This window comes from Pleurodeles waltl, chromosome 5, assembly GCF_031143425.1.
Source record: "Pleurodeles waltl isolate 20211129_DDA chromosome 5, aPleWal1.hap1.20221129, whole genome shotgun sequence".
Taxonomy (NCBI): Eukaryota; Metazoa; Chordata; class Amphibia; order Caudata; family Salamandridae; genus Pleurodeles; species Pleurodeles waltl.
Window position 1 is genome coordinate 1,174,310,929 of NC_090444.1, and position 25,826 is coordinate 1,174,336,754.

The 25,826-nt window shown below is 44.2% G+C and overlaps 1 protein-coding gene across 2 annotated transcripts in view; it reads left to right on the forward strand.

The window, feature by feature from the left end:
- The window catches only part of LOC138296348 (heat shock factor protein 2-like), a 198,325-nt gene that overhangs the window by 18,022 nt on the left and 154,477 nt on the right, over positions 1 to 25,826 (forward strand). For both annotated transcript variants that reach the window (XM_069235398.1, XM_069235399.1), the window contains exons 2-3: positions 8,647 to 8,755; positions 25,692 to 25,819. In XM_069235398.1, coding sequence (XP_069091499.1) covers positions 8,647 to 8,755; positions 25,692 to 25,819 — 237 coding nt within the window. The remainder of the gene's footprint in view (positions 1 to 8,646; positions 8,756 to 25,691; positions 25,820 to 25,826) is intronic.

Consider the following 25,826-nt stretch of genomic DNA (forward strand, 5'->3'; position numbering starts at 1 on the left):
TTTCCTACTCACCTAGAAACCCTGTCTGATCACTTTCCGGTGATGCTCACCCTACATATTACCAAAGTGATGCGCAGTTGCAGGCAGTGGTTCGTCCATCCAGAGAAGCTACTGGAAGAGGCATTCCTGACTGAAATTAGACAGTCCGTTGCTGCATATTTTCAATTGAACTGGGGCTCAGTGATAAAGTAGTTATCAAGGGCGAGTGGACGCCGAACCTAAACCACTTTAAGGTCAGCTTATGCGACTGGAGTCTGAAATCTGCAATTTTCAGTGCATGTTAGATAACAACCTGGATCATTCTACGGTAGCGGAGCTCAACTTAATACGTGTGGCCTTTATGAACGAAGCAGAGTGAGAAGGTACATTTCTGGGAAAATATGTCTCTGCATTGCGAAATGGCTAGGACAAACGCCCTGATAGATCATTGGCTGGCATGATCTGACTCTCGTAGGCAACATCAGATATTCTTAAGATTCAATCCTCCACAGACCAAGTCTGTTATAAATTGACTGAGATATTGCGTGGATTTACCAACTTTTCCGCTAACCTGTATACAGCCGAACCTCAAAGCACTGTCCAACAAATCTATGATTATCTTGCAACAGTCACACTGTCATGGCTGAACCAGCACTAATAGAAACCGTTGTGTGCGCCCATAGCCCTGCCAGTATTAGAGACATGCACAATAGCTCAGCCCTTGGGGAGATGGTCTACCTGTTAATTTCAATAAAGAATATGTGCTGGCACCTGCACTACTGGAGGTCTACACAGAGGCTTTTGAGGTGCTCCTCCGCCCCCCCCCTTTTTGGAGACACTTCTAAAACCTGGCAAACCCCCACACAGCTCTAAATCCACTTTTGCTGATTTAATTAGACACTAAAATATTGGCTAAATAATTGCAACAAGGATGCTCCCAATTGTCTCATATGTAATAGGACCCAATCAAGCGGGGTTTGTGCTGAACAGGTCCACTTCTGATCATTTCTGCACACTGCTCACTCTGACATCCAATCGCTCCTGCCCTGGCAAATGTTTCTGTCCTTCTGTAAACAGGCTAAGCTTTTGACTCCATGGAGTAGGTGTTCCTCCTTTCTGACCATATGGGAATGGAGCGGGTCTTGCTAAAATGGATTTCTCTGCTTTACACAAGCCCATGCGCCATAGTTTGAGTAAACAACCTATTATCATCGCCAGTATCCATTGGCAGAGGGTGGAGGCAGGGATGCCCACTCGCGCTGATTACTTTTACACTCATGATGGAGCCACCTGCCTGCATCATCAGGTGGAACCATCATCATAGAGGGATTCAGTTCTACACATGCGGCTAATCTCACTATATGCATTGGTCAACACAACTACAAAAGCAGAGGGGACACGGAGTCAATATGCTGGGGGTGATTTGCTAAAACCCAGGGGAGCAGTTTGACTGGCCCTGCACATGAGGCTTACAGAGCGCAAGCCCTTGCAACAGGACTATATGGAGCAGAGTTGTGTGGTCATAAACAGGCAAAGGGGTTGGCCAGGGCAAAACACAGTTTTTTATGCCATCTACTCTGTCTGTGCCCAGGGACTCCAATGAATGCACTGGACCATGAGGTGAGTGTCAAATCTGTCGAGCAGTATGCAACGCTACGTCCCATATATTATATTGGATAAGAATATTGACACTATCTGAGTTGAGGTATTACCTGGACATTATGCAAGAAGTCTCGCTGCAGGCTAAGCAAGTAAAACTACCTTGGTTAAATCATGTGACCATCACCTTGCAAACTGTAGGGTGTGTGGACTGTTGGTTTGAGCCACAAAGGATTACTTTAAATCCCAGAAATGTTTTAAAGGAAAGTTTTTGGTAATATTTTCCACAAATCAATCAGGTAAGAAGATAAACCAGTTTTGGACTTTCAAGCCCATCCCTACCTTTGAGCCACACTTGTATATGCACTACCCACCCATTAAAAGAGACCTGTACATTAATTTCAGGCTAGCAACACTGCCGGTAAGAGTATACAAGTTTATGGAAAAACGGTGTATGTTGCTTCCCCATTTGAGGGTGTGAGTCTGGGGGATGGTCTAATGCACTTTGTGTGGTTCTGCATCTTTACTCCCAAAACTAGAAGAGATTACCTCTATCCGCCTTTTAATGCTCATATGATAAGAATCTTTAAGGCCGCTATGGCTTTGTATATATGTATTATTTCTGAGCAAATGTTTATATTCATGGAAAAAAGGTTACAGGGACATTATATTAGGAATTAGAATTTAAAAAAACATAGAAATTCACCTAAAAAAACAAAGGTTACTGGGATGTTATAGTTAGGCTTACATTTTAAAGGTACCAAGCCATAGAAATTCACGAGTTATGGTTAGTTATCGCAAGTTACTATAACTCGTGCTCTAAGGTAACGATACCCTACACCCCGCCATGTAAAGCTGCAGCCAAGCCACAGCAAACAGCTTTGTCCCAAGTGTGGGCACTCCGGGACATAGCAGGAGTCGCCCCCAGGGCCATCAGTGGCTCCTCGTGAGGGGCCCCTTGGCCCCCTCAACTAGCATAGCCCCAGGCAGTTGGTGCTCCCTGGGGTTACAGGAGGTCCGAAATGGACCCCCTATCTATTTTTCTACAGTTTGTCACGGGGAGGTGGTGATCCCTGGGGGGCGGGCGAGCCCCCGCACTGCAATAAACAAAGCCCTGGGGGAGGTAGTGGTCCCCGGGGCTGCGAGGTGACCAGGTGCCCCACCCCACATTACAAATATCAATTTCCTTGTTGAAGTGTTGGCAACCAATCAGATCTCAGAGCATGATCGGAAGGGGTCGCAAAACCTTGACGTCCCTAGATATCCAAATTTGGATTTTCGTTAATTTCCCTAAAACTACTGAGTGGATGTATACCAAATAAAAAAAAGACTCTTTCTAAACCAAGAGCTACCTTTCTGCCATATTTGGTGTAATTTTGTCCAGTGGTTTCGCCGCTATCACTGTTCAAAATCACAGTGCGAAAATGAATGGGAAAAATGCATTTTTGGCCTCCCCTTTTTGCTCTGCCACCACGTGACGGATCAGCCCAAAACCTTCCAGACAGCAGCATTTTACAGCTGGCTGATGTATAGGTGCCCGCACTATCCTGGCAGCTTATTACCTGGAGTGTTTAGCTGTAATGTTGGGGACATTTTAACATGCACTTTATTAGTGACTAAATTTGTCTTAGATTGTTGAATAGTTACTGTGGTCATTTAATTAGATATCATTCTGGCCGACTGTGCGGTTTTTGGGTACTACCAGTTTAGAGCCGGCCAGTGGCTATTCAACTTCCTGGCAGCCTATTACCTAGAGTGTTTTTAGTGGTAATGTTTAGTGCTTTTGTCTATTTTGGAATGTTGGTATTTTGTATTATGTGATCAAATATTTAATTATGTGTATACTGTATTGTATATTGCATGGCCTGTCTCTGTTAAGCTGACACAATAAATAAATGAAATAGATCTCACTATATGCAGATGATGTCCTGTTGATATTTAAAGACCCGGACAGGAATCTCACACCAGTAATACATGAAATTATAGCCTTTGGGATAAGATCCCGACTTCGGATCAACTCGGACAAATTGATACTTATACCCCTTACACCAGCAGTAAGCCACTCAGCATGTTCCCCTGCAATTGCAAACCGACCCCACAAACTACTTGGGCATTAGATTTTATCCAGAACATGTAGTCTTTTTCCCGGCAAACTATGGGAGATACTTTGAGAAGCTTGAGCAACAGGTTGAATACTGTAAGCTCCCTCTAACACTGGCTGCAGAGTGGCTCTGATGAAGCCAGTGGCCCTCCCCAAACTGCTCTATCTATTACAAAATGTGCTGTATCTATTCTAAAATATTTGCCTCCCACTTCCCTTTCCTTCTTCGTTCATCTCACGACCCTCACTATTAGGCTTGCTTGGGTGGCTAGGCAGCCTAGGGTCTCATGTAATAAACTATAGCTGCCTTACCACCTGGGCGGTTTGGCAGCCCTAAAATTTAAATTCTACTATTTAGTGGCACAGGACCAATTCTTACACTACTGGCTACACAATATACACCAGGCTTCACATCCGAAATGTGGAAACAGGCTTGGTTTATCTGGTTCCGCTCTACAATGCCAATGTGTTGAACAATGCATGCTCAACTGCATGTGTTGTCTGCACCAACTAGGCTTGGACGCAAATTTGTGTGCTGGCTGGTTACCCTGACATGTACTCCCTACACCTACCTTTACCCTATAACCCACGCCTGCCACTGACAGCAGAGCTGGCAGTGATTAAACTTCTGCTGACTGAGGGCTTCTTTACTGGAGGAGCCCTTTTTATAAACTACCACTTTCTTCCCGTCAAGGACTTTATTGGCACAGACAGTGCTACTTCTGTTCATGTATTATACAACAGACTCTGTGGTTCACTTAGGACAATACACCCAACATTCCCTGCTGAACCTTCTGAGTGGTCACTTCTGACCATACTAATAACGAACCCTAGTCCTGCCAAGCTAATTACTCAAATGTTTAACAGCATAGTTTTTTCTATGTCCTGTGCCATCTCGGCCATAAGGGCAGGTTGGGGAAATAACTAAGCCATGATATCTCAGACACTCAGTGGCCTTTACTGTGAGTAAACCAAAAAGATCTCACCCCCATGGCAGATTTTGTCTCATTCTTCTAATATTTCTGCATAGGGCTTTTTATACACAGAGCTCTATGACTAGATTTGGTCTGGCAACTGAATCGGACTACTTGAGGTTCAGCGCACACAGCAGATTTCTTCAACATAGCATAAGAATGCCTGCTGAGCTATGCCTCCTGAACTAAACCTTTTCAAGAACTGAACAAAATGATATCATGCAGGCTACAAGCTGAGCCAATGTTGGCCATATTGGGGCATGCCAAAGATGTTCCCAAGCCTTTCCAAGGATTTGAAGCTACAGCGTTAAAGCAGAATTGCCATGCTACCCCTCGGACACCCTGCTGTAACGATTGATGGGACCCACTCTGCAGCTATCCCTTGACACTCCAGTAGCCCCCATACATATTGGTACCAACAACAGTGCACTCCTTTGTCTGTGCCAAAAGTTAAGTGCTTTAGTAATGTTTGCAGTGTTGTAATTCACTGGAAGTTTACTTATATACTTATGTTTATATTGATACAGTATTTATATAACTGTGTGGAAATTCCATTGCTTATTCAATATTTGCTGCAATGTACTACAGACCAATGTGTATGCTTGGAAATAAAAATAAAGTAAAATAAAGATGAATTTAAGTCAGTCTCAAGGAAATCTGTTAGTATTTTTATGAGGCACTATTGTCATGAATATGATAACAAGTTGCTTAAAGAAGGAATTTTCACTAGATGTTAGAGCGGATAATGTTTCAAAGCCCCAGTTTTCGCCTCATAAAGAGATGCACTTTGTCCCTGATTCTTAAGTACCTCAAATGCTGGAGACCAAAGGCCCCTCAGTCACTTCCTCATAGTAAAACAGCCATTGACCCCAGCATGCTGGACTAATGCACTCTTGCTCTCCAGGACTTGTTTCATCAATCTTGTGTTCAAACATATGCTTATACCACGATGAGCAAAGTCGGACACCTTGTCCCTAGGATGTTCAGCCAACACCAATTTAGCCATGTTGTTGCTTTATTCCAGAACTCCCCAAACCTGTGTAACTTATTTTGGAATCGTATGGGACTCCTAGATATCAGCAATGTGTCAGCTGCAAATAACAGAGTCACAACGGTATGGCCTCCTAACAGAGGTGCATTGTTGATGCTACTGATGAGAAACTCTTCTACCTACTTAATCACTGACGAGACACTCTCCTACATACTTAATAAACAGGGTAAACAGGAGTAGTGCTGGAGAGCACCTCTGCTAACACACATCCCCCCCTTTGGACCTGTGTGGCCATAGCATGATTTCCATAATGTAGTCCTATTAAAGTCTTCAAAAGATTTATGGGTTAACCGAACAGCCACAAGGAGCAAGTGGAGGCGCTCCTTTCTCAAGATGACATAGTTTCCCAGCAGCATGCAAAGTATGAAGACCTCGTCAACTCTGCTTACAATTATGATATTATTTTGTGCCCAGACTTCCAGCCTAGAGATAATATTTTTGTTTGTCTTTCGGACTGATTTTCAGGGTTGTCCTTATGATTTTCCTTGTATATTTTGACTAATTTTGTGCTAGTGAGGAAAGGGGGAATATGAACAGATTTTTAAAATTGTGTTGCTCATGAGCAGGATGAAGTGTCCCCATTACATGGGTTCAGTTTTATACAGGTCAGCCAGGATTTTGTCTGGTCTAGAGTATTTCTAGATTTTTCTTGTCTGATCCCTGCTTCTGCAAGAGACAATATGTTCACATCACAGGTCGAAACTGTTAACTTATTGATGTTACTGTGGGATATGTCTGGTGCTACAACACTGCTATCCCTCTAGAGGGAGGAAAATAGGCATAGCATCAATCATTGGTTTATATAGGCTTAGGACTGGAGCTCTGCTCCTCTAGAAACAATTGTTTGCACAGTTGGCCCATCAAAAGATTTTGTAACTGTCTCCAGATTTTCAAAATATTGCAGCAGTTGTGGGGCTCAAGCTGTATAATCATGTTATCCCCATCCTGCTTATGCATAACGTTCGTTGAGTGTCAGAAACCATAAGGAAAACCCACTTTTTCTTATCCATAGAATCAGTCATCAGTGGGTTTGGCCCTCCCGGAGACTGCAGCCATCACACATTCTAGTCTTTCTCTTTCCTCAGCCATTCCACAACTCTAAAAATATTCCTTAGAAAGCCTTAGTTGCCTAGTTTAAGGCATGCTTGTTCTGGGCATGCCATGAAGAGTATGACCCTCATTTTGACGTAGGCAGATGGAAAAGCCCATCTGCTGAAGTCCCGCGGTGGTGACCTTCCCGCGGCCCCTATTACGGGTTTCCCACTGGCCCAGCGGGGAACAGCTTACAACATTGACTCCGGGTCATAATTGACTGCAAGGCCGGCAGTAACGTGGCAGTGCCGGCGGTCCGAACATAGCGCATTCACCATGGTAGTAAGATGGAAGCTGGACTGCCACATTGGCGCGAACTGACCGCCACCGCAACCCTGGTGGTCTCAAGACCGCAGGGTCGTATTTAGGGCCTATGTCTTAATGATCATAGGAGCACCCTTCCTGTCTCAAAAGAAGTCACTAGTCCCATAACTTTTATGCACAGGAGGTTCTGGAAGTAGAGTAACATGTAAACTCTGATTACAGGATGTAAAAGATTGTACACGACTTAACCTGTCAAGCTAGGACGGTTAATGCTAAATTCCACCACCGGCCAGTACTTTTGGGGCTTACTCATTTTTAAACGGATGCTGCATGCACATATGATGCTATGAGCCATCTTTTCTACATCCTGGGTTGAGAATATTTCAGAATCCACATCAAAATCTTCTCTGTTGTGTGGGAGCAAAACCTGAGGGTGACTAGTCTAGATGTAAAAATCATCCGATTGAGTCCAATAAATTGTGTAGTTGCTTCATTGATGTAGGGCGTGACTTGAGGTAGTCTGCATAATTAGTGGGCCACTGGTGCAATTATACCTTCCTTTAACACAGGATTCTGATGGAGAATTCCAGCTGTATGATGCAATCAGTTAAAAAGGATGTCGAATGCAGATAAGAGAACGACAGCACAAAAAGTGCTGCAACCTTGCATTCTCACTCTCCAGCAACCGCTCTTTGATGTTCACTGAAGCAGGGTCTCTGTTGCAATGGTTTGTAAAACCCGACTGCACTCCCCATGAAGACTGTTCTAAACTCTGTAGCTGTCACATTTCAAGGATTGTTTGTGAGAAGCTTAGCTTGGTCTAAAACTAGTGTGAAAAGCAGAGATCAGATAGGGTTTTTCTAAGATGCTACATTTTTCTACGCTTCTTTAAGAATAATTTCTAAGCAGGTACCCTTTAAAACAATCTGCCTTCACGGTTTCCTTCCTTGCAAACAGCGTTCCTTTAGTTTTACGGAAAGTCTGTCAAGCCTTGCAGTTGACTAGACACAGAAGACGGAAATGCAAACAGTAGGCCTGAAGTCTGACCCCAACAAAATGAAGGCACTCCACAGTTAAAATGTTCTACCACCTATATGCATGCAAATGGTTCATGGCCACAAACTATAAACAGTTGTACCTATGGATGACATATATTTTAACCACATCAAATGCTTACATGGTGTGATTGACTTATTGTACCATAGATTTTCATTGCTATTGTTTGATTTTAGGTACTCCTTATGGTGCATATCCAAAATAGAAAGTTATTCCCAAAGCCCCACAAGAAGAGTAAAGGCAAACAAGATTCTTAGTGACACAGATATAGATGGAGATCATGAAACAGGTAGCAGTTTGGTAGGTCGGATAAGCCTGAGATTTTCTGAAGTAAAATTATTTATCTACAAAGCACGAGGTGACCTTGTCTTTTTAACAGAGGGCTCCTTTCTCCAGGAACATACATTGATGTAATAAGTTTTTATTACTTCCTTAATACTCGAATGTCCGTTTTGCAGGATGTATGGATTTTGTATCTGCCACTTATTTTGCAGAGTGTCTAGTCTTGACTGTGGTGTATTCATGTGTAGGATGGAAACAGCTTCATTGTGCTGAACGAAGAGAACTTTGCGAAGAATATCCTTCCCAAGCACTTCAAGCATAACAACATGGCCAGCTTTGTCAGACAGCTAAACTGGTGTAAGTACACAAGCTACCTCTAGCACAGTTAGTTTTTGAGCTTTCTATTTGTTCATTATGTACATCTAAAGCATTGTAAGTCCTTGTCAGTGAATTTGCTTTTATGGACAATGTAATCACTACGTAAATGTTGCCATTTAAAAAAATGAGAATTCATTTATTTAAAAACCAGAAGGTGATTTACACTTATTGCCTCCGGAATGTGCTTCCGCCTGACCTGTAAAGATGGCGGAAAAGTAATGGTTCCAGCTGCAGAAAAATCTGGTGCAGGGGCAGTTTGGTGTAAACGGATCTATGAATAGTATGTCTTCTCAGTTATTGACCCTTGTCTTGTGTCTGTTCCCATCATGCGAACGGTACTTTCTATTTAAGTGGGTTTTTTTTTGTTTTTTTTTTGGTATCCATTAACTGGTACCATTCCAGATTGTTTTGCAGTGTACCGCCCACATGCAGTAACTTCCTGATTTATGTTTGCTTTGATATCCACTAGTTTTACATGTCTGAGTTACCTGCTGTGTTTTTTGTTGTGTGACACCCAGGCCATCAAATGCATGCAAGTGTATAAAACAGGACAAGGTGTGATATAGCGTTGCACTCGCGCTGAAGCCTAGATATGTGCATGCAGACCAATGTTTCTTGCCTGTGGATTCAGGGAAATATCTTCTATTCTGAAATCGCAAATCAAGCAATTCTTGGTCTATCTCCATGTCTGATTAAATCAAATATTCTTGGGTCAGCTCGTTTTTTTTCTTTTTAAATATATATACAAGGAGTATTAGATGCATTCAATTAATTATGCTTTGTTTAAAACTGGACTCAATTAGCTTTGAAAAAAATCTCCAAAAACAGAAATTAAAGGATTTCTGACCTAGTAATAAATCAAGATGATTATCATAGTACTCATATACTCTTTTAAATGTGTAGTAAACCAGTTTCTGATTTACACCTGATTTATTAGTTTAATTACTTTCTGTAGCAAAGACCAGTCGGGGTTTATCCCCGGCAGGAACACCCTGCGCAGTCTGCAATGCTTGGCACATGTCATGAACACGCAGCATGTCCAAGAAGGATGCTATGCACTGGCCTTCCTGGACATTGAATAAACTTTCGACTCCCTTAATTGGGAATAGATGTGGGGGGTACTGGATGGAATGTGACTGGGCACTCCCTATATTAAATGGGTTAAATTACTCTATGCACATCCTCGAGCAAGGGTTCAAACAGGGCGCTACATCTCCGAAGAGATAGTCTTGAAACGTGGCACCAGACAGGGATGCCCCCTGTTCCCCTCGCTTTTTACCTTGGCCATAGAGCCATTGGAATGTAGACTTCCACAGGCCCCCTGGAGGTAGGGTATAACAATAGGCGCTATGGAACACATAGTATTGCCATACGCGGATGACGCCATGATATCCTTGAACAGACTTGATAAATCTTTTCCGATACTTTTAAATGTTATGCAAGTATACTGGGAATTTTCAGGGATCAGGGTAAATATGTCTAAATTGGTCCTGTTCCCATTGGGGAGCCTGTCAGATCACCCCTAGGGGACCCTAGCAGCGGTTGCCCTGCCCTGGCAGCTAAGTGAAGTCAGATATTTGGGCCTGTATATCACCCATCGGGAAAAGCGCTTCTGTGACCTTAATATGGGACTAGCAATGGAAGGACTTTGGGCCTACATTTGTCTTTGATGGGGAAAACCACACTTTTGAAAATGGTGGTCCTACTTAGATATTTATATGTGATGCAAAGCTCCTAAGAAATCCCCAAAGTGGTCTTTAAAGAATTGTACAAATTTATAGTGAATCTGTTCTGGCAGGGCAGATGCTGCAGAGTAAGTTTATCCACACTCAGAAGAGAATGGAAAGGTGGTGGTCAGGAGGTACCGGACTTTGAAATGTATTACAGTGCTGCACAATTGCAGCATGCAGTACATTGGTTGGATGGGGAGCAGAACTGGGAACAAACATTATTGGAGGGCACACAAGAGAGAGCCCAGTTGGGGGAATTATTAATGCAACAAAATAACATACCACGCACGTTTCCCCATGTGATCGTCCTTATGGGAAGAATTTGGGAGCAAGCCATAGGGCAGGTACTTAAGAGAATGCCCTATGCCCCTGACATGGATATTTGAAATCTTTCCCCCTTTGCACCAGTAGCGCAGACTATGACAGTGGCCAAATGGCAAGAAGGAGGTTGCATAATGGTCTCTGACCTTTATCCAGCGGGAATGTTCATGACATTGCAGGAAGCGCAGGATTAATTTAATCTTGGTAGTGGTCACTTTCTCCAATATGCAAAGATGGCAGCCACCGCCAGACAACTATGGCCTTCATTCCCAGATGCCCCGGAACCTACTCAAACTTTTATCACATTTCTGGCGATGGTGGGTGGACGTAGGATAATAACACATTTATATTGTGCACCACGCACAGATAAGAAAACACAACCATTACCCATCGAAACCACATGGCGATAATTTATCGCACACCCCTTAACCCCACTGGACTGGCCCGAGATACATGTTGCTGTGAAAGAAGTGGCAGTTTGTGCCCCCTTTAAGCAGATCCAATACAATTACATACATATGACATACCTCTACCCTAAACGCTTACATGCTATATACCCCAACAGAGAGCACAAATGCCCGAAATGCTCTGTGGATGTAGTCAAATGTATCCATATGGTGTGGTCATGTCCCATATTACAGACTTACTGGACAGACCTACTAGCTCGGTTGCGGGAGGCCACGGGTTTGGGAGCTACAACAATCGATTGAGAAATGCCTCTTAGGCCTTCTTCCGTTGAATAAGAACAAAAAACATAGTAGATGTTAAGCTGTACTGGGCCTCACGTTGGCAAGGCACCGCATTGCTATTCACTGGTTAAGTCCACAGACACCAGCCAAAGAGACATGGGAATCTGACATGACTGAGTGGGCGGGAGCAGAGGAAGCTCGTGTGTGGAAAACTAGGAGAGATGCAATGGCTCAAGATGTGTTGCTGGCTGGGGCAGAAATGAGTTCTATTTACTCAAGAAGCATCACAAGTGACTGAATCGTCTCCCAAACAAGCAGGGCATGAGTGAGTTTATCAGTTGGTGGTAATGCAGATTAATTGCCCTGAATTTTTCAGAGTGTATGATTAAATGTGACAAAGGAATGAATAAATATTATGTTAACCTTTCTTGGAAGCTAAAAGGGGAGAGTTGAGGGTGGGTAGGGGGAATAATTAGGTCAGTATGCCGTCACAGTATGTTGTTTGACGGGAGACTTATAACAACGGTTATTGTACATTCACTTTTGTTAGACCAGCGGGAAAACTACAGGGAGTGCAGAATTATTAGGCAAATGAGTATTTTGACCACATCATCCTCTTTATGCATGTTGTCTTACTCCAAGCTGTATAGGCTCGAAAGCCTACTACCAATTAAGCATATTAGGTGATGTGCATCTCTGTAATGAGAAGGGGTGTGGTCTAATGACATCAACACCCTATATCAGGTGTGCATAATTATTAGGCAACTTCCTTTCCTTTGGCAAAATGGGTCAAAAGAAGGACTTGACAGGCTCAGAAAAGTCAAAAATAGTGAGATATATTGCAGAGGGATGCAGCACTCCTAAAATTGCAAAGCTTCTGAAGCGTGATCATCGAACAATCAAGCGTTTCATTCAAAATAGTCAACAGGGTCGCAAGAAGCGTGTGGAAAAACCAAGGCGCAAAATAACTGCCCATGAACTGAGAAAAGTCAAGCGTGCAGCTGCCACGATGCCACTTGCCACCAGTTTGGCCATATTTCAGAGCTGCAACATCACTGGAGTGCCCAAAAGCACAAGGTGTGCAATACTCACAGACATGGCCAAGGTAAGAAAGGCTGAAAGACGACCACCACTGAACAAGACACACAAGCTGAAACGTCAAGACTGGGCCAAGAAATATCTCAAGACTGATTTTTCTAAGGTTTTATGGACTGATGAAATGAGAGTGAGTCTTGATGGGCCAGATGGATGGGCCCGTGGCTGGATTGGTAAAGGGCAGAGAGCTCCAGTCCGACTCAGACGCCAGCAAGGTGGAGGTGGAGTACTGGTTTGGGCTGGTATCATCAAAGATGAGCTTGGGGGGCCTTTTCGGGTTGAGGATGGAGTCAAGCTCAACTCCCAGTCCTACTGCCAGTTCCTGGAAGACACCTTCTTCAAGCAGTGGTACAGGAAGAAGTCTGCATCCTTCAAGAAAAACATGATTTTCATGCAGGACAATGCTCCATCACACGCGTCCAAGTACTCCACAGCGTGGCTGGCAAGAAAGGGTATAAAAGAAGGAAATCTAATGACATGGCCTCCTTGTTCACCTGATCTGAACCCCATTGAGAACCTGTGGTCCATCATCAAATGTGAGATTTACAAGGAGGGAAAACAGTACACCTCTCTGAACAGTGTCTGGGAGGCTGTGGTTGCTGCTGCACGCAATGTTGATGGTGAACAGATCAAAACACTGACAGAATCCATGGATGGCAGGCTTTTGAGTGTCCTTGCAAAGAAAGGTGGCTATATTGGTCACTGATTTGTTTTTGTTTTGTTTTTGAATGTCAGAAATGTATATTTGTGAATGTTGAGATGTTATATTGGTTTCACTGGTAATAATAAATAATTGAAATGGGTATATATTTTTTTTTGTTAAGTTGCCTAATAATTATGCACAGTAATAGTCACCTGCACACACAGATATCCCCCTAACATAGCTAAAACTAAAAACAAACTAAAAACTACTTCCAAAAATATTCAGCTTTGATATTAATGAGTTTTTTGGGTTCATTGAGAACATGGTTGTTGTTCAATAATAAAATTAATCCTCAAAAATACAACTTGCCTAATAATTCTGCACTCCCTGTAGTTGTCAACATTTGTCTGAACTTTACGAATGCTACCTCTTGTTACAATAAATTAAGTAAATGTTAAAAATTACTTTCTATAGCATATATAAGCCAGTAAAAGAAGCATTGAAGCACAAAATGGAAACAAACACTGTACAGATTAAAAATATACAGTAAAGTATGTTTAACCAATGTATCTCTATTTCTGTCATTGGTGTTTTCTGTTAAGTCATTAGGCTTTGTAATCTATTCACATTTTACATTTACATTGCTTGTTTGGCTTCTTTTTAAATCCTACTTCTTCCTGATATCCCTTCTTAAAAGGCAGATATTCTGGCCTTGCTGCCTTTCAGTTTGAATGATGACATTGCCATTCTGATTTTGCCACCTACTTTTTAGGGGTCCATTTTAATTGCATACTGCTCTTAGCTGCTTGCCACCAAAATATTTGACCACATGACTAAATCCAGGTTAACATACGCTGGTATTCCCTGCAAGGTTTGCTACATCACCTTTTTTTTAAAATGTTTTCTTGGGTTTTACATCAAAAAAGTTCAAACAGGCAGTAGTGCCTCATAAATGTGGTAAGCAAAAGGAAAGAACAGCATTATTACTCCACGGGATAATGCAAGGAACAGGAATGTAAAACATTAGCCAAAAGCCATTCTTAATCTCATGAAACAGTGTGAATAGGCACTCAAAGCACATATGTGCGATCCTCACAACAAGGGTGGAGCCCAGAACTTTGGGGTGAGAGGGAACGGTTCGGGAACAGTGGCGGGCAGGTCCGCTCGACTGAGGAGTGTTAGACTATAACCAGGTGAGTGTCTGCAGTGGAGATAGTAGTTCCGTGAGGGGGTGGGGCATTGGGCCCTCACATATCAATGGGTGGGAAGTGAAGTGGAAGATTGTGGGTTGAGAGGGCAGGGGTAAAGACTGGGAGAATCAAAGAGGCAGAGTGGAGTGGGAAATCCCATGTGTGGGATCTCGGGTGTTGGTGGGGAGTCAATTGAAGCCAGTGTTGTTCATGGGGGAAGGTCATCATTAGCTGTTGGAATTGGGTGAGAAGAGCATCCCATTTGGGAGAGATATGGCTCTTATGAAGATGGAGGAACTCTTCATAAAGCAAAGCTTCCTCATCTGCCCTCCCGCATTTTTCTATCGCCCCGTGCCTTGCCGCCACTGGAGGCCAACGTAGCTCACCCCTGGAAGTTAAGTTCCCTTTTGGCCAGTAGAAGCACCATGCCTTCAAAGCACGTCCTCACATAATAGCATTTCCTATGCTTAAAGATACCAAAAATGTGTGCCTCCCACATGTAAATGTCAGGGAGTACTGTGAGCTCCCGTATCATGAATCAACTGCCAGTAACCCAGAAGGGCTGGGGAGGACCACAACATGTACTGTAGCTCAGCATCTGGTGAGTGGCAAGAGGGGGGCAGCAGAGATGTGCTATAGGAAAATACTGATCGAGTTGTGATGGGTTTAGATAGGCCCAGTGGAGAATGAAGAATTGTATGTTCATAAAGCGGGCATTCCTAGAGACGAGATGGGAAACTCTAAGGCCTGCTCCCATTCACATCATGTAGCACCCTTCAAATTTTGTCCTCCCACTTTCCTGTCAATGCAGTTTGGGGAGTGTCGGTGAGCTCCTGAATGGCCCTCTGTATCCAAGTAAGCACGTGACTGCCTTCACCCATAGTAATATGGCTTGTATGATGGGGTGAGTGCTAGGTTCTACATCACGTGTTACCCAAAGTATGTGACAGGTGTGCAGTTGTCTTTTGGTGAGGAATTGCCCTGGTGGGTAAGTTGATCAAAAGTGAGGAGTAGCCCGAGAAGAGGTCTCCTATTGTGACTAGTGACTGCTCCTGCCAGCTCCATAGTTCCAGCGTTGAGTAGAAGCCAGGGAAGTAGGGGAGGCCTACCAAGGGGAGTGCTGGAGCATATGCAGGGGTTTGACACATGAGGCAATGGACTTGTGTCAGGAATCTACGAGCCTCTGATACATCTAGAGAATGGGGGATGAGGGCATGACTTTGGGGAGCAGGAATGCACGTACCATGGTTGGGGACAGAGGGCCTGGTCCATGACATGTTTCTCCCAAGTTGCGCCCAGCTGTCCAGCGCTCCACCGATTCTAACTGCACTGCGAAGAAGTAAGCTTCCAAAGAGGATGTTCTGAAGCCGCCCAAACTGCCTTTGGCTGCAGTTTATTAAGGGGTGTTTGGGGATATTTGTTTCCTCAAAGGAGGTCGCATATCAGCATATCCAGATCACAGAAAAAACTTTGAGGCGGGGCTATGGAGAGGTTCGCAAAGTAATCAAGAAGTCGGAAAGGATTACCATCTTTGCCAGTGTTAATTTACCAGTAGGGGCCAGAGGTAAGGTTTTTCAGAATAGCACCTGTGATTTTATGGTGGTCAGAGCAGCCCAGAGCTTGCCATCAGAAAGGTCAACTGGGGAGTGATAGAGTCATTCTCCCAGGCAGCGAATTGAAGCCTCATGCCATCTGAGTGAGGTGTCCCCAACGTGTACCTCCTGTGGGGTCAAGCCAGGGCAGAGTGGATAGATGGATGATTTTGCCCAGTTCACTCTGATCCCTGCTGCTCACGCAAAATCATTTAGCGTAGGGGGTAGAGATCAACATAAACTTTTTGTAGATGCAGGAATAAGTCCTCGGCGTAAGGGACACCGCATGCGTATGTCACTTATAGGGATACATCCCTCCACAGTCTGGTGGCGAGGGGCTCCGTTGCCATCGCAAAAAGCAGAGAGAACAAAGGTCATCTCTGTCTGGTTCCACATCCCTGAGAACGGGGGGCGAAATAAGGCGACCTAAGCAAATCCTGGAATAGTGTATAGTTAGAGCCCCGGAATTATGAGATTATGCGGCTGCAGCGAGTTTCGCTTAGTTATAGATTTGCTGCATTTGCCACATAATCCATCATCTGCCGCATAATCTGTAGATTTTTATTTTAAAAAACGTATTTCTATCTTAAACGGTTCAAAAGATACTAAAATGCGGCAACACTTGTTACCACGCAGTGGAAGGTCCTTTGCGAAACTGGACTGCTCACCTTTTTGTTGCTTATTCCTATATTTAGGTATTTAACTGGCACTAATGAGGTGCAATCAATCGCTAGAGAGTATAACCTAGTTTAAGGATGATGAAATAATGAAGTAATACTATCACAAAATGTATAACATAATGCTGCATAAATTGCCTTTTCTGAGTCCATAATTTAGTGAGTGCTGCCGCATAATTTGGCCCTCTCCTGCTGCATATTTCCATTGGCCCTGTGTATAGTAGCTTTGTGTATGGTAGCAGGCATGTGCCTACCCCATTCGGACGAAGATCTGTAAGAGGTAATCCCATGTTAGCAAATCAGATGCCTTCTCCAGATCCAGAGACTGGTTGCATGTATGAAATGCATCTGCATCTGATCTTGTATGTGAAATTGGCACCTGATTTTTATTTTTTTTGGGAGGTAATGCGTCCCTGAACTATGCCATTCTGATCTGGATGAATGAGCTTGGGAAGAACCTGGGCATACCTACTGAAAAGAATCTTCCCTAAGATATTCTAATACTCTCAAAGGATAGCGATTGGTTGGTAACATGATGGATTGGTTGGATCCTTATGTGGTTTGAGAATGGACACCAAGAGGGATTCCCAGAGTCACTTAGGCAGTTCTCTAGTGTTCAGAGCATCATTGAACATCACCGCCAGGTGAGGTGCCTGGCTGTTGGAAAAGGTGCTATAATATTCTATTGGTAGCATCTCAGGACCAGTTTTTTTTATTTTGCTGGTAAGTGCCTTGAAAGTCTGTTATATGTCAGCTGCCAAGATCACAGCATCCACGGAGCCTCTGGTAGTGTTAGGGATTCGGAGGAGAGTGAGGCCTGATAGAGAAACTTCCACTATGTCTGCAGATGCATTGGGGGCTGCCTTGTATACAGTTGAGTACTATTTGATAAATGCCTGGAGGATGCCACTTTGTTCATGGATGGTAGTGCCTGAGTATGACATAATTTCTAAAATAGAGTTTGCGGGGGTGTCCTGTTGTATCATCCAAGCGAGAAGCCGACACTATTTGTCGCTTTCACTATGCATTTTCGTAAGCACTCCAGGAGGGCGCATAATGTGTCTTGGCCTCTGAGAATGCAAGGCCCTTTGTGGCATCATGGTCTGCAGCTTTCTCCAGTCATGCCAGGAGCTTCTCCATCTCTCTGTCTAGCGTCCTGTGGACTCTCACTAGCTCCTGCATGCAAGCTCCCCTTGTGACTACTTTAAAGGTGTCCCGGTCAATTATGGTATCAGATGCAGTGTTGTGGTTTTCAGCAAAATATCGCCAAAAGTGGGTGTCCTGTGTTTCACGGAAGACTGGATCTTTCAGACATTCTCGGAGGAGCCGCCATGTAGGCGTTGGGAGAGGTGGGGCGTTTTACTGCACGTCTACAATATGTCCATCACGATTGGAGATGATACGGGCAAGATAGTCAATGTAGCGGACTGAGGGAGGCAAATGGAAGGGAGCATCAAATGAGGTCCACGCGCTTGTAGGCGGTGTGGTGCAGAGTAGAAGGAGTATATAGGGCCGCCCCATGCATCTGCCGGCACCCAGTGACAGGCCCACCCTGTGAAATGATCCGATTGCATGTGAGGGGGAGCACTTTTCTAAGTGACGATTAAGTACACAGTTGTAGTCCCGACCTAGCACCCATGGCATTTGCGTCTTATGAGCTAGCGCTCCAGAAAATGTGGTCCAGAAGGTTCCTTGATCAGTATTCTAGGCATATATACTCCCTGAGAGAACGCGCAGACCATCAAGCTGGCCCTCGAGCAACACGTATCTCCCCTCCCTGTCTGTTATTATGTCCAGTACCTGAAAAGGATCTTCCAGTCTGATCTGGCCTCCCGCACATTTGCTGAGTAGGCAGTGGCCTGTATCGTACCCCTTCACTGTTTTTGCAATCGCTGCAGCTTCCCTATGGTGATATGTGTTTCCTGGAGGACTATAATGTGTGCCTACTGATGCTTGATATGAGTAAGAGGGTAATTCTTCCTCGCTTTGTGTATGCCTCTGATGTTTAAGGTAAGGAATCTGGTGTTACTGGGTGGAGCCATGTAGTATGAGGCTGAGAGTGCGATTCATGTGGGAGAGATCTTCCTGAGGCTACCTCCTAATGTGGGTGCTGTATCACCACAGCTGTGTGATGCGTGGAGCGTGAAGCACCTGTCTGCCCTGGTGGATTGTGTGTGGAAGGGGCAGGGAAAGGTATCAACAGGTAAAAAAGGCAACTTACATGGCCTACCCCAGTCAGCAATACGTCCAAACAGTTTGTAATTTGCAACCATTTTGCAATGTGGGGGTGGTGGCTTAACAATTGGTAGCGAGGTCTGAGAGCAAGAGTGCCCTATTTGACTACGCATCTGGGATGTGCTTGACCCAGCAATAGTTGTATGAGGTGAGGAAGTGGGATCATCGTTCAGGCAGGTCATGAGTTCATGGGCACCTAGGTATGAGAGTAGTGGACTGGTTGGCGGCACATGAAAAGCACAGGGTAAAAATAGGAACAAGTACTTAAATTATCCGTGTCCAGACATTAGGGAGCAATACTATATTAGTGTCTGCTGTTTGAGGAGTCACCGGCGGCAGGGTCAGAGAACCTCTGTGAGATTCACCAGACAAGCCAAATTCCTCATCTGATGTTAAGATATGCCAGCCCCTCTCATCGTCTGAGACCCTAGCGCCGGTCCCCAGAGTTGTGGACGCCCAAAGGACTCAAAGGCGATTGTCTATGATTTGTTCAATGGGGGGTGATTTCGCCATCGGGGTCTCAGGGGAGTCCTTTGGTGTGATCTGTTCCACTGCTTCTGCCATGGCAGGTGGGGGCCAGGAGGTCACCCGCATCTCCTGTAGATGAAGTGTGGTGGTGCACGTCTGTCCAGTTCCATGCGCCCTTGGGGCTGATAAAGAAGAGGGCTTTGCCACATCGGTGATAATTTTGAGATGGGCCAGAAACAACAAGAAATATTGAACACTCAGCTGTCTGAGCCGTCGTTTGCCCTCCTGAAAGGAGTAGCGCTGCTGTTGCTCTGCTTGGGTGTAGTCCAGGAATATCATGATGATCTTGTCCTCAAGCTTTAAGAGTCCGGACACTTTTACAGCTTGCAAAATGGCATTGCAGTCCTTGACATGCAGACGTTTAGCCAGCATGGAGTGTGGGGGCGTTCCGGGGGAGGACTACGGACCAGCTCCTGGTTGACCCTCTTCAAGGAGAAAAAGGGGGTACGATCCAATGCAGGGACAAAGGACCTAAAACAAGTCTCTAGATAAGTCAATGGATCACGTTCTCCAACCCTCTCCTGCAGACCCAGGATTTGTACATTGCTCCTACGCCAGCTCTTCTCTGCTTCCTCTGCCCTTCCTTCGAGTAGGCGCACTGGGGTCTTGGAGGTCCTGAATCGCACAGTGATTATCTGTGGCTAGCGGGTGCAATGAGGCCAATGTCTTTTCCCAGTTGGTGACTCTGTCAGTGAGTTTGCAATGGTCAACGCGCAAGAAGCTTAGCTCCATCACCAGGGAGCCAAGTTTGGTCTCCATCAATATGCGGGACTCTCTGTCGCTGCAAGCACCTTGTTGAGCTTGTCTGGTCCCAGGTGTATCGTGTCTCCAGGCATTGGGGTGTCCGGGATGGTGGACAGAGGGTTGGCTGTCACATGCACTTGTGTGGGTGCTGCCAACTGGAGCCTGCCCATGCTGGCATGCGCATGGGCCCCAGGGGCAAGAGTAGGGTCACCCATGGTGGGGTCAACCATTGTTGTGCTGAGATTGTACGTCCAAGTAGTACAGTGTTTGCTCTCACAAGTTTCCATTAGCCAGGATAGTGGGCAGCACTGGCTCACCTGGTGTTGCCCAAAAGGTTGGACCCCAAAGAGTACAAACACATCTCTGCTCAGGGTGGTGTAGTCTTGTGCGGGTGATGGCCACTAGGTCTTCTAAAGACTCCTACTCGGGTGTGTAATGGTGACCGAGGCCAGCCATAGCTGGGAGGGTCTGGCAGAAGCAGGAGTCTGTTGTCAGGGATGTCAGCGCTGTGTGTGGTTGCTCCTCGAGGGGTGGATGTGTGCCCCAGTGTACCTATTGTGCCTCCATTAGGTCAATCTCTGCATCTACCTTCTATCTGGGGAAGGGGGCACTTTGGCATGCAAGAACCTGGCCACTCCTCTGGCAGTCCTCCGCCCCGCAGCAGGGCACACCATACATGCACTCCAGGCCAAAGAGGGTGGAGATCTAAGGTGGGGGGGAGGGAGTGAGGTACACAGGTAACCCCCACCTTCGAATGGTCTGCACCCTGTTGTGAAGGAGGCCGCATCTCCCCATCGACTGCTCCACGCAACAGGTACTGGAGTGCTTGGCACTGAGGGGCAGCTGGTCATCACTACCGCTGGAGCCGGACTCTGCATTTCTGGTACTATCACCCTGCTCTGACAAGAGCCCTGATATTGGGGGGGACCCAGCACTCGCCGCTCGCAGCCAGCTGTGGCCCAGGTGACCATGAGGCATTCTCCACAAGGCTGCCGCTTCACCCAGGGCAGCGCCTCCTCCGAGCCAGGAAAATGCGGACAGGACACTTGCCCAGCTCTGGTGGCAAGGGACATCTGGCGAGGCAGATGTGTGTTGAAGCCGGGCCTGGGGGTCAGATTATGGCAAATGGCAGGGCTGATGATTCGGAGCTTTATTAATGAGCATCTGCCATCTTGGCCAGTTAAACCACGCCCCAGGGATGCTGCATCACTTAAAGAACATTTGTCCTTGGATAGCTCTGTATGTGGCTGATAGTAGTGTGTATCCAGGGGCCCCCAAGAGTCACCCAGATTGCGGGCGTTCAAAGATTGTCTTTTCCCAAATTCAGTTCCAGCACCAAGAACATGAAATTCGTTAGCATTTGAAACTTTTCTGCGGCTTCCAAATAGATGTCCATAATCTTTGAAACCTGCTTCTTTCTCCCCACTCTCTTCACTTAGGATTTTATTAATAGGTTTTTTATTCTTGATCATTTTAAAATGTCTATTGTAATTCCCTTCATAATGTTTTTTTTAAACAACCTTATATATTGTTTTTGGTAACAAAGATATCCACATCACATCCATTTCTGGTCATCATCATAGGAAACTGTGTTAGCATTTCTTAAATTCAATAGCATTACCTCAATATGAATAATACAGTCGGGTTACATCTCTCATGCATTTACAGTAGTGAGCCAGGACCAAAATGGCCCCACCATTTGCTCCAAACCTTTGCATTTTTTGGGCAGCCCTGGCTTTGTATACCAGTTTTTCATGCTGGGCACATCAGTCCACTCTGCAACGCAAATGAGACAAAAATGAAGTGGGGGGGGGGGGGTAGCTTTCCTGCCGTCATAATTTAATTTAGATCTGCAAACAATTGAGGTTAGGCAGTATTTTATCAAGTACATTAACTATAAAGAAAATATGTCGAGTCTCCAATGTCACTTTGTTTTACAGAGTACATGGCAATAACTATGTTAATTGAAAAGATATGCGGTTTGCAATTGTTTTTTTAAACTTAGTCCTCCCAAAACTAAGACTCTTTAAAAAGGCATAGAGGAGCCTGGTCAGAAACAAACAAGTACATCTGCATTGTATAGGCATGTACCTAACAATTCCAAACATTTACTCACTTTCTGAGATTCCCTTCAGTTTAAAGGTGTATGAATGTGGGTGTCGGCATGTTCCCCTTATTATAAATCTGTGGATTATGGACAGTCCAGGGGTTTATGAGACTTGCAGACTTGCCCAATATTCTAAGTGCCTCCTTTACCTCTGAATAGTAATCTCTCATTTTTAAAGGTGAAGCTAAGTTGTTTTAACCAACAAAAACATCCCTTGATTCTTTCATGTTTTTAAAGAGTTTCTATCCCTTGGCAGTGAACATAGTTTTGATGGGAACATTTTGATTAACAGACAATCAGAAAATTATTAAGGGCTCAGTCAAAAATATGTTTTCCTTTCTACCTTACACCGAAGTCTGCTGGGAAAGAAGACAGCTCAACATTAGACTTCAAGGCTTGTGCTACGATACTCTTCATTTAATTACTTTTAAAATTCTGCTTTCTTATACGTTTTGGCAGATTCTTTGCATTTTTGGGCTTAACTGTTCGGCATAAGTTGGCTCTTGGTATTGGGTGGTTGATATACACCTTTTTTGGCATGCGTTCTGGCACTTAACATGCACATCAGGTTAACTCAGTTTTGCACATCCAGCCTTTAAGTAAGACAATGGTAAAGTTGTGCAGTAACTGCACATTTGATGTAAACGTTACACACATATGTGGCTGAGGGTAGATTTCCACCATACACAACTTAAAAAACAAAGCATTACGTGTCTCATTGCAACCCCTGAAGTGCCTGTAGACCCAATATCCGCAGCAGCCAGATTCAGACACATTTAGTCTATTTTGACATGTTTATCCTACTTCCAGCATTAAGTTACCTGTAAAATAGTTATATGGAGCACACAAGGCCTTGGTGCTTAATGTGTAGAAGTGAGACATGCAAAGTATGTAACCTACCATGTTTCTGCAGTGATAGAATTTAAAAGTGCTACTTATTCCATATGTACAAGGACTCTTGCATTTCCAAAGGTCAGCTTTATACTTAAAATACTTGGATACCTGTCTAGGCCTGTGGACCAGCTGCAACAATAATTGGACATCCTTTTATTCTGTAGTAGAAATCTGATTCATTAGTGAACTTAGAGTTTTGTATGAATGTCACCAAAATTATTTCTTAAAGAGTTGAACTATTCTGCCTGCACAAAGGGAGCATCATAAAATAGGAAAGACAGGCCTTTCCTTCCTGCAAACTGTGATTTCCCTAGTGTGAGGTTGACCTGAAGTATCTTTAACAACCCTTCTCTAGCTTCCATCTTCTTGGAATCTAATGGCCATTTGGGGCAGCTGTCGTACGTCGGGTTCTTAACAGGAAAACAGTGGTGCCAGGGGTGGCAGAGAAGTTGATACTAAATGGCCACAAAAAACACAGACAGAAACCTCTGTGGGGGTTTGTTTTTGTGGAAGCAGTGTTATAGTGTGGGTCTGCTTTAGAAGCGCTCCTGTTTGCATCCAAGCTGGTGCTGCTCCATCTTGGAGTAGGACTTCCACTGCGGGCCGAGGGAGGTACATAATTTAAATAGACCAGTCTTTGCGCTAGCGAGAAGAGCTTCGTCAGTGAAACCAGTCTCCTGTCATCTTGAAAACTCATAGATATGTGCTTCCTGTGGTTGTTTTAGCCAAGGATTAGGAGACTTGATTAGCTGCAAAAGTGCGAAGGGCACGGTGTAGTGAGAATTGATTCAGAGACCTCACCAAATAATGCTGGATGACTTCTATACCATGGGGCTCCCTTCACCTTAATCAGAATACTGTTGGACTTTCAAGTGACAAGAAGAGGATGTCTACTTGCTATCTGCATGAACTAAGATCTTGAATTCTGCTCTCCCTTGTACTCACACTGTTGAGGTGATTCTCAAAGGGTCAGGGAAGCTGTCGTTCATATGGAAATTCTGAACAAACAAAGCTTCAAAGAAAGAATCCTCAGGCCAAGTGTTACCGAAGTTTGGTCCTAAAGAAATAGTGTTACAATAGTATGTTTTCCCTTTCGATCTTTGGTTTCAATCCTCTACAATAGCTCTTAGAATTTTGGAATATCTGGGACAATCTAGGAAGAACTTGTGCAACTTTAATGCAAACGAGCAAATGCCCTTCACTTTGACATCACATTAATGACAGATGTCCTAGAATATTTCAGCCATTTGTCCTCAAAGACCACATGCTGCCCAAAAACTACTTTCATAAGTATATAAGCTTGGTTGCTCACAAGGTCTCTGTATTGAGTTGAGGGGGGGTCCTATATCCTGTGATATATCCTGTGATATATATATATATATATATATATATATATATATATATATATATATATATATATATATATATATATATACCTATTGTCTATGTAAAAAGTGGTTTGTTTGTTTTTGTTTTTTGTTTTAACTTCCATATATCTTTGGCGCTGCTTGACAAATCTTCATGAAGCTTTCCAAAGCAATTTGCCAGTCACCTCTGCTTCTGCCTGGAAAGTTTTGGGGTGATCCATCTAGGAGGGGTGAGAAGAAAGGGGGAGTGGGTCCCAAAACACGTTTTCCCCATTCATTTTTCCATAGGGATTTTGAACAGCGATAGTGTCGAAACTACTTGACGGAATTACATCAAATTTGGCAGAAAGGTAGGTCCTATTCCTGAAAGTTACCTTTTATTGTTTTGGTGTAAATCTGTTCAGTAGTTTTAGAGAAATTAAAGATAATCCAAAATTGTATATATAGGAACGCAAAGGATTTGCGACCCCTCACGATCTCGTGCTGAGATCTGATTTGGCAGTCAACACTTTAACAAGGAAGCCGTTGAAGTGTTGTCAGCCGTCTTGGGACTCGGCAGACGCCGAGTCCCTGAAAAAAAAGAATAAAAAGTACAAAAGAGGCCAGGGTTCAAACACTGTGACCCCCTTAACTCTGGTGCTGGGTTCCCAAATGGACCCTCTCAGGGCTAAAAAGCATTTTTAAAAACTTTTTACAGTGGAATTGCGATGGGGTCGCAAATCCGCAGTAACATTTTTAACACCTCACCTGCCCCCCCCAAAAAGCCCTGGGAATCACCATCTCCATGGGCTATAATAAAACCCACAAAAAAGGGGTCCGTTACCTTAGGGAACGATTTTCTAGTTGCTTGAGGTAACTCTCACTATAACTGGTGAATTTCCCTGGTTTTGTAAGTTCATTCGGTGCATTTACTTGTATTCTCTACAGACCAAAATATATTAGCAGCCATAGGCACAATCCGAAGGGGAGTGTTGTAGAGAGCTCTATTTTAGCGTGTAGCATCTGTTCAAGAACGGGTGATCAGAGAGGAGGTGGGTGATGCAACATGATATTCATTTTAGTTGTTATAAAAGTTGACCTTGTATGCTTTTCTTGATTTTTAGATGGATTCCGGAAAGTCATGCAAGATGAAACTGGCACATTCAAGCAGGATCGCATTGGAACTGGCAGATACCACCATCCTTTTTTTAAACAGGGCAAGGAAGAGCTACTGGCCAGAATTAAGAGGAAGGTAAAGG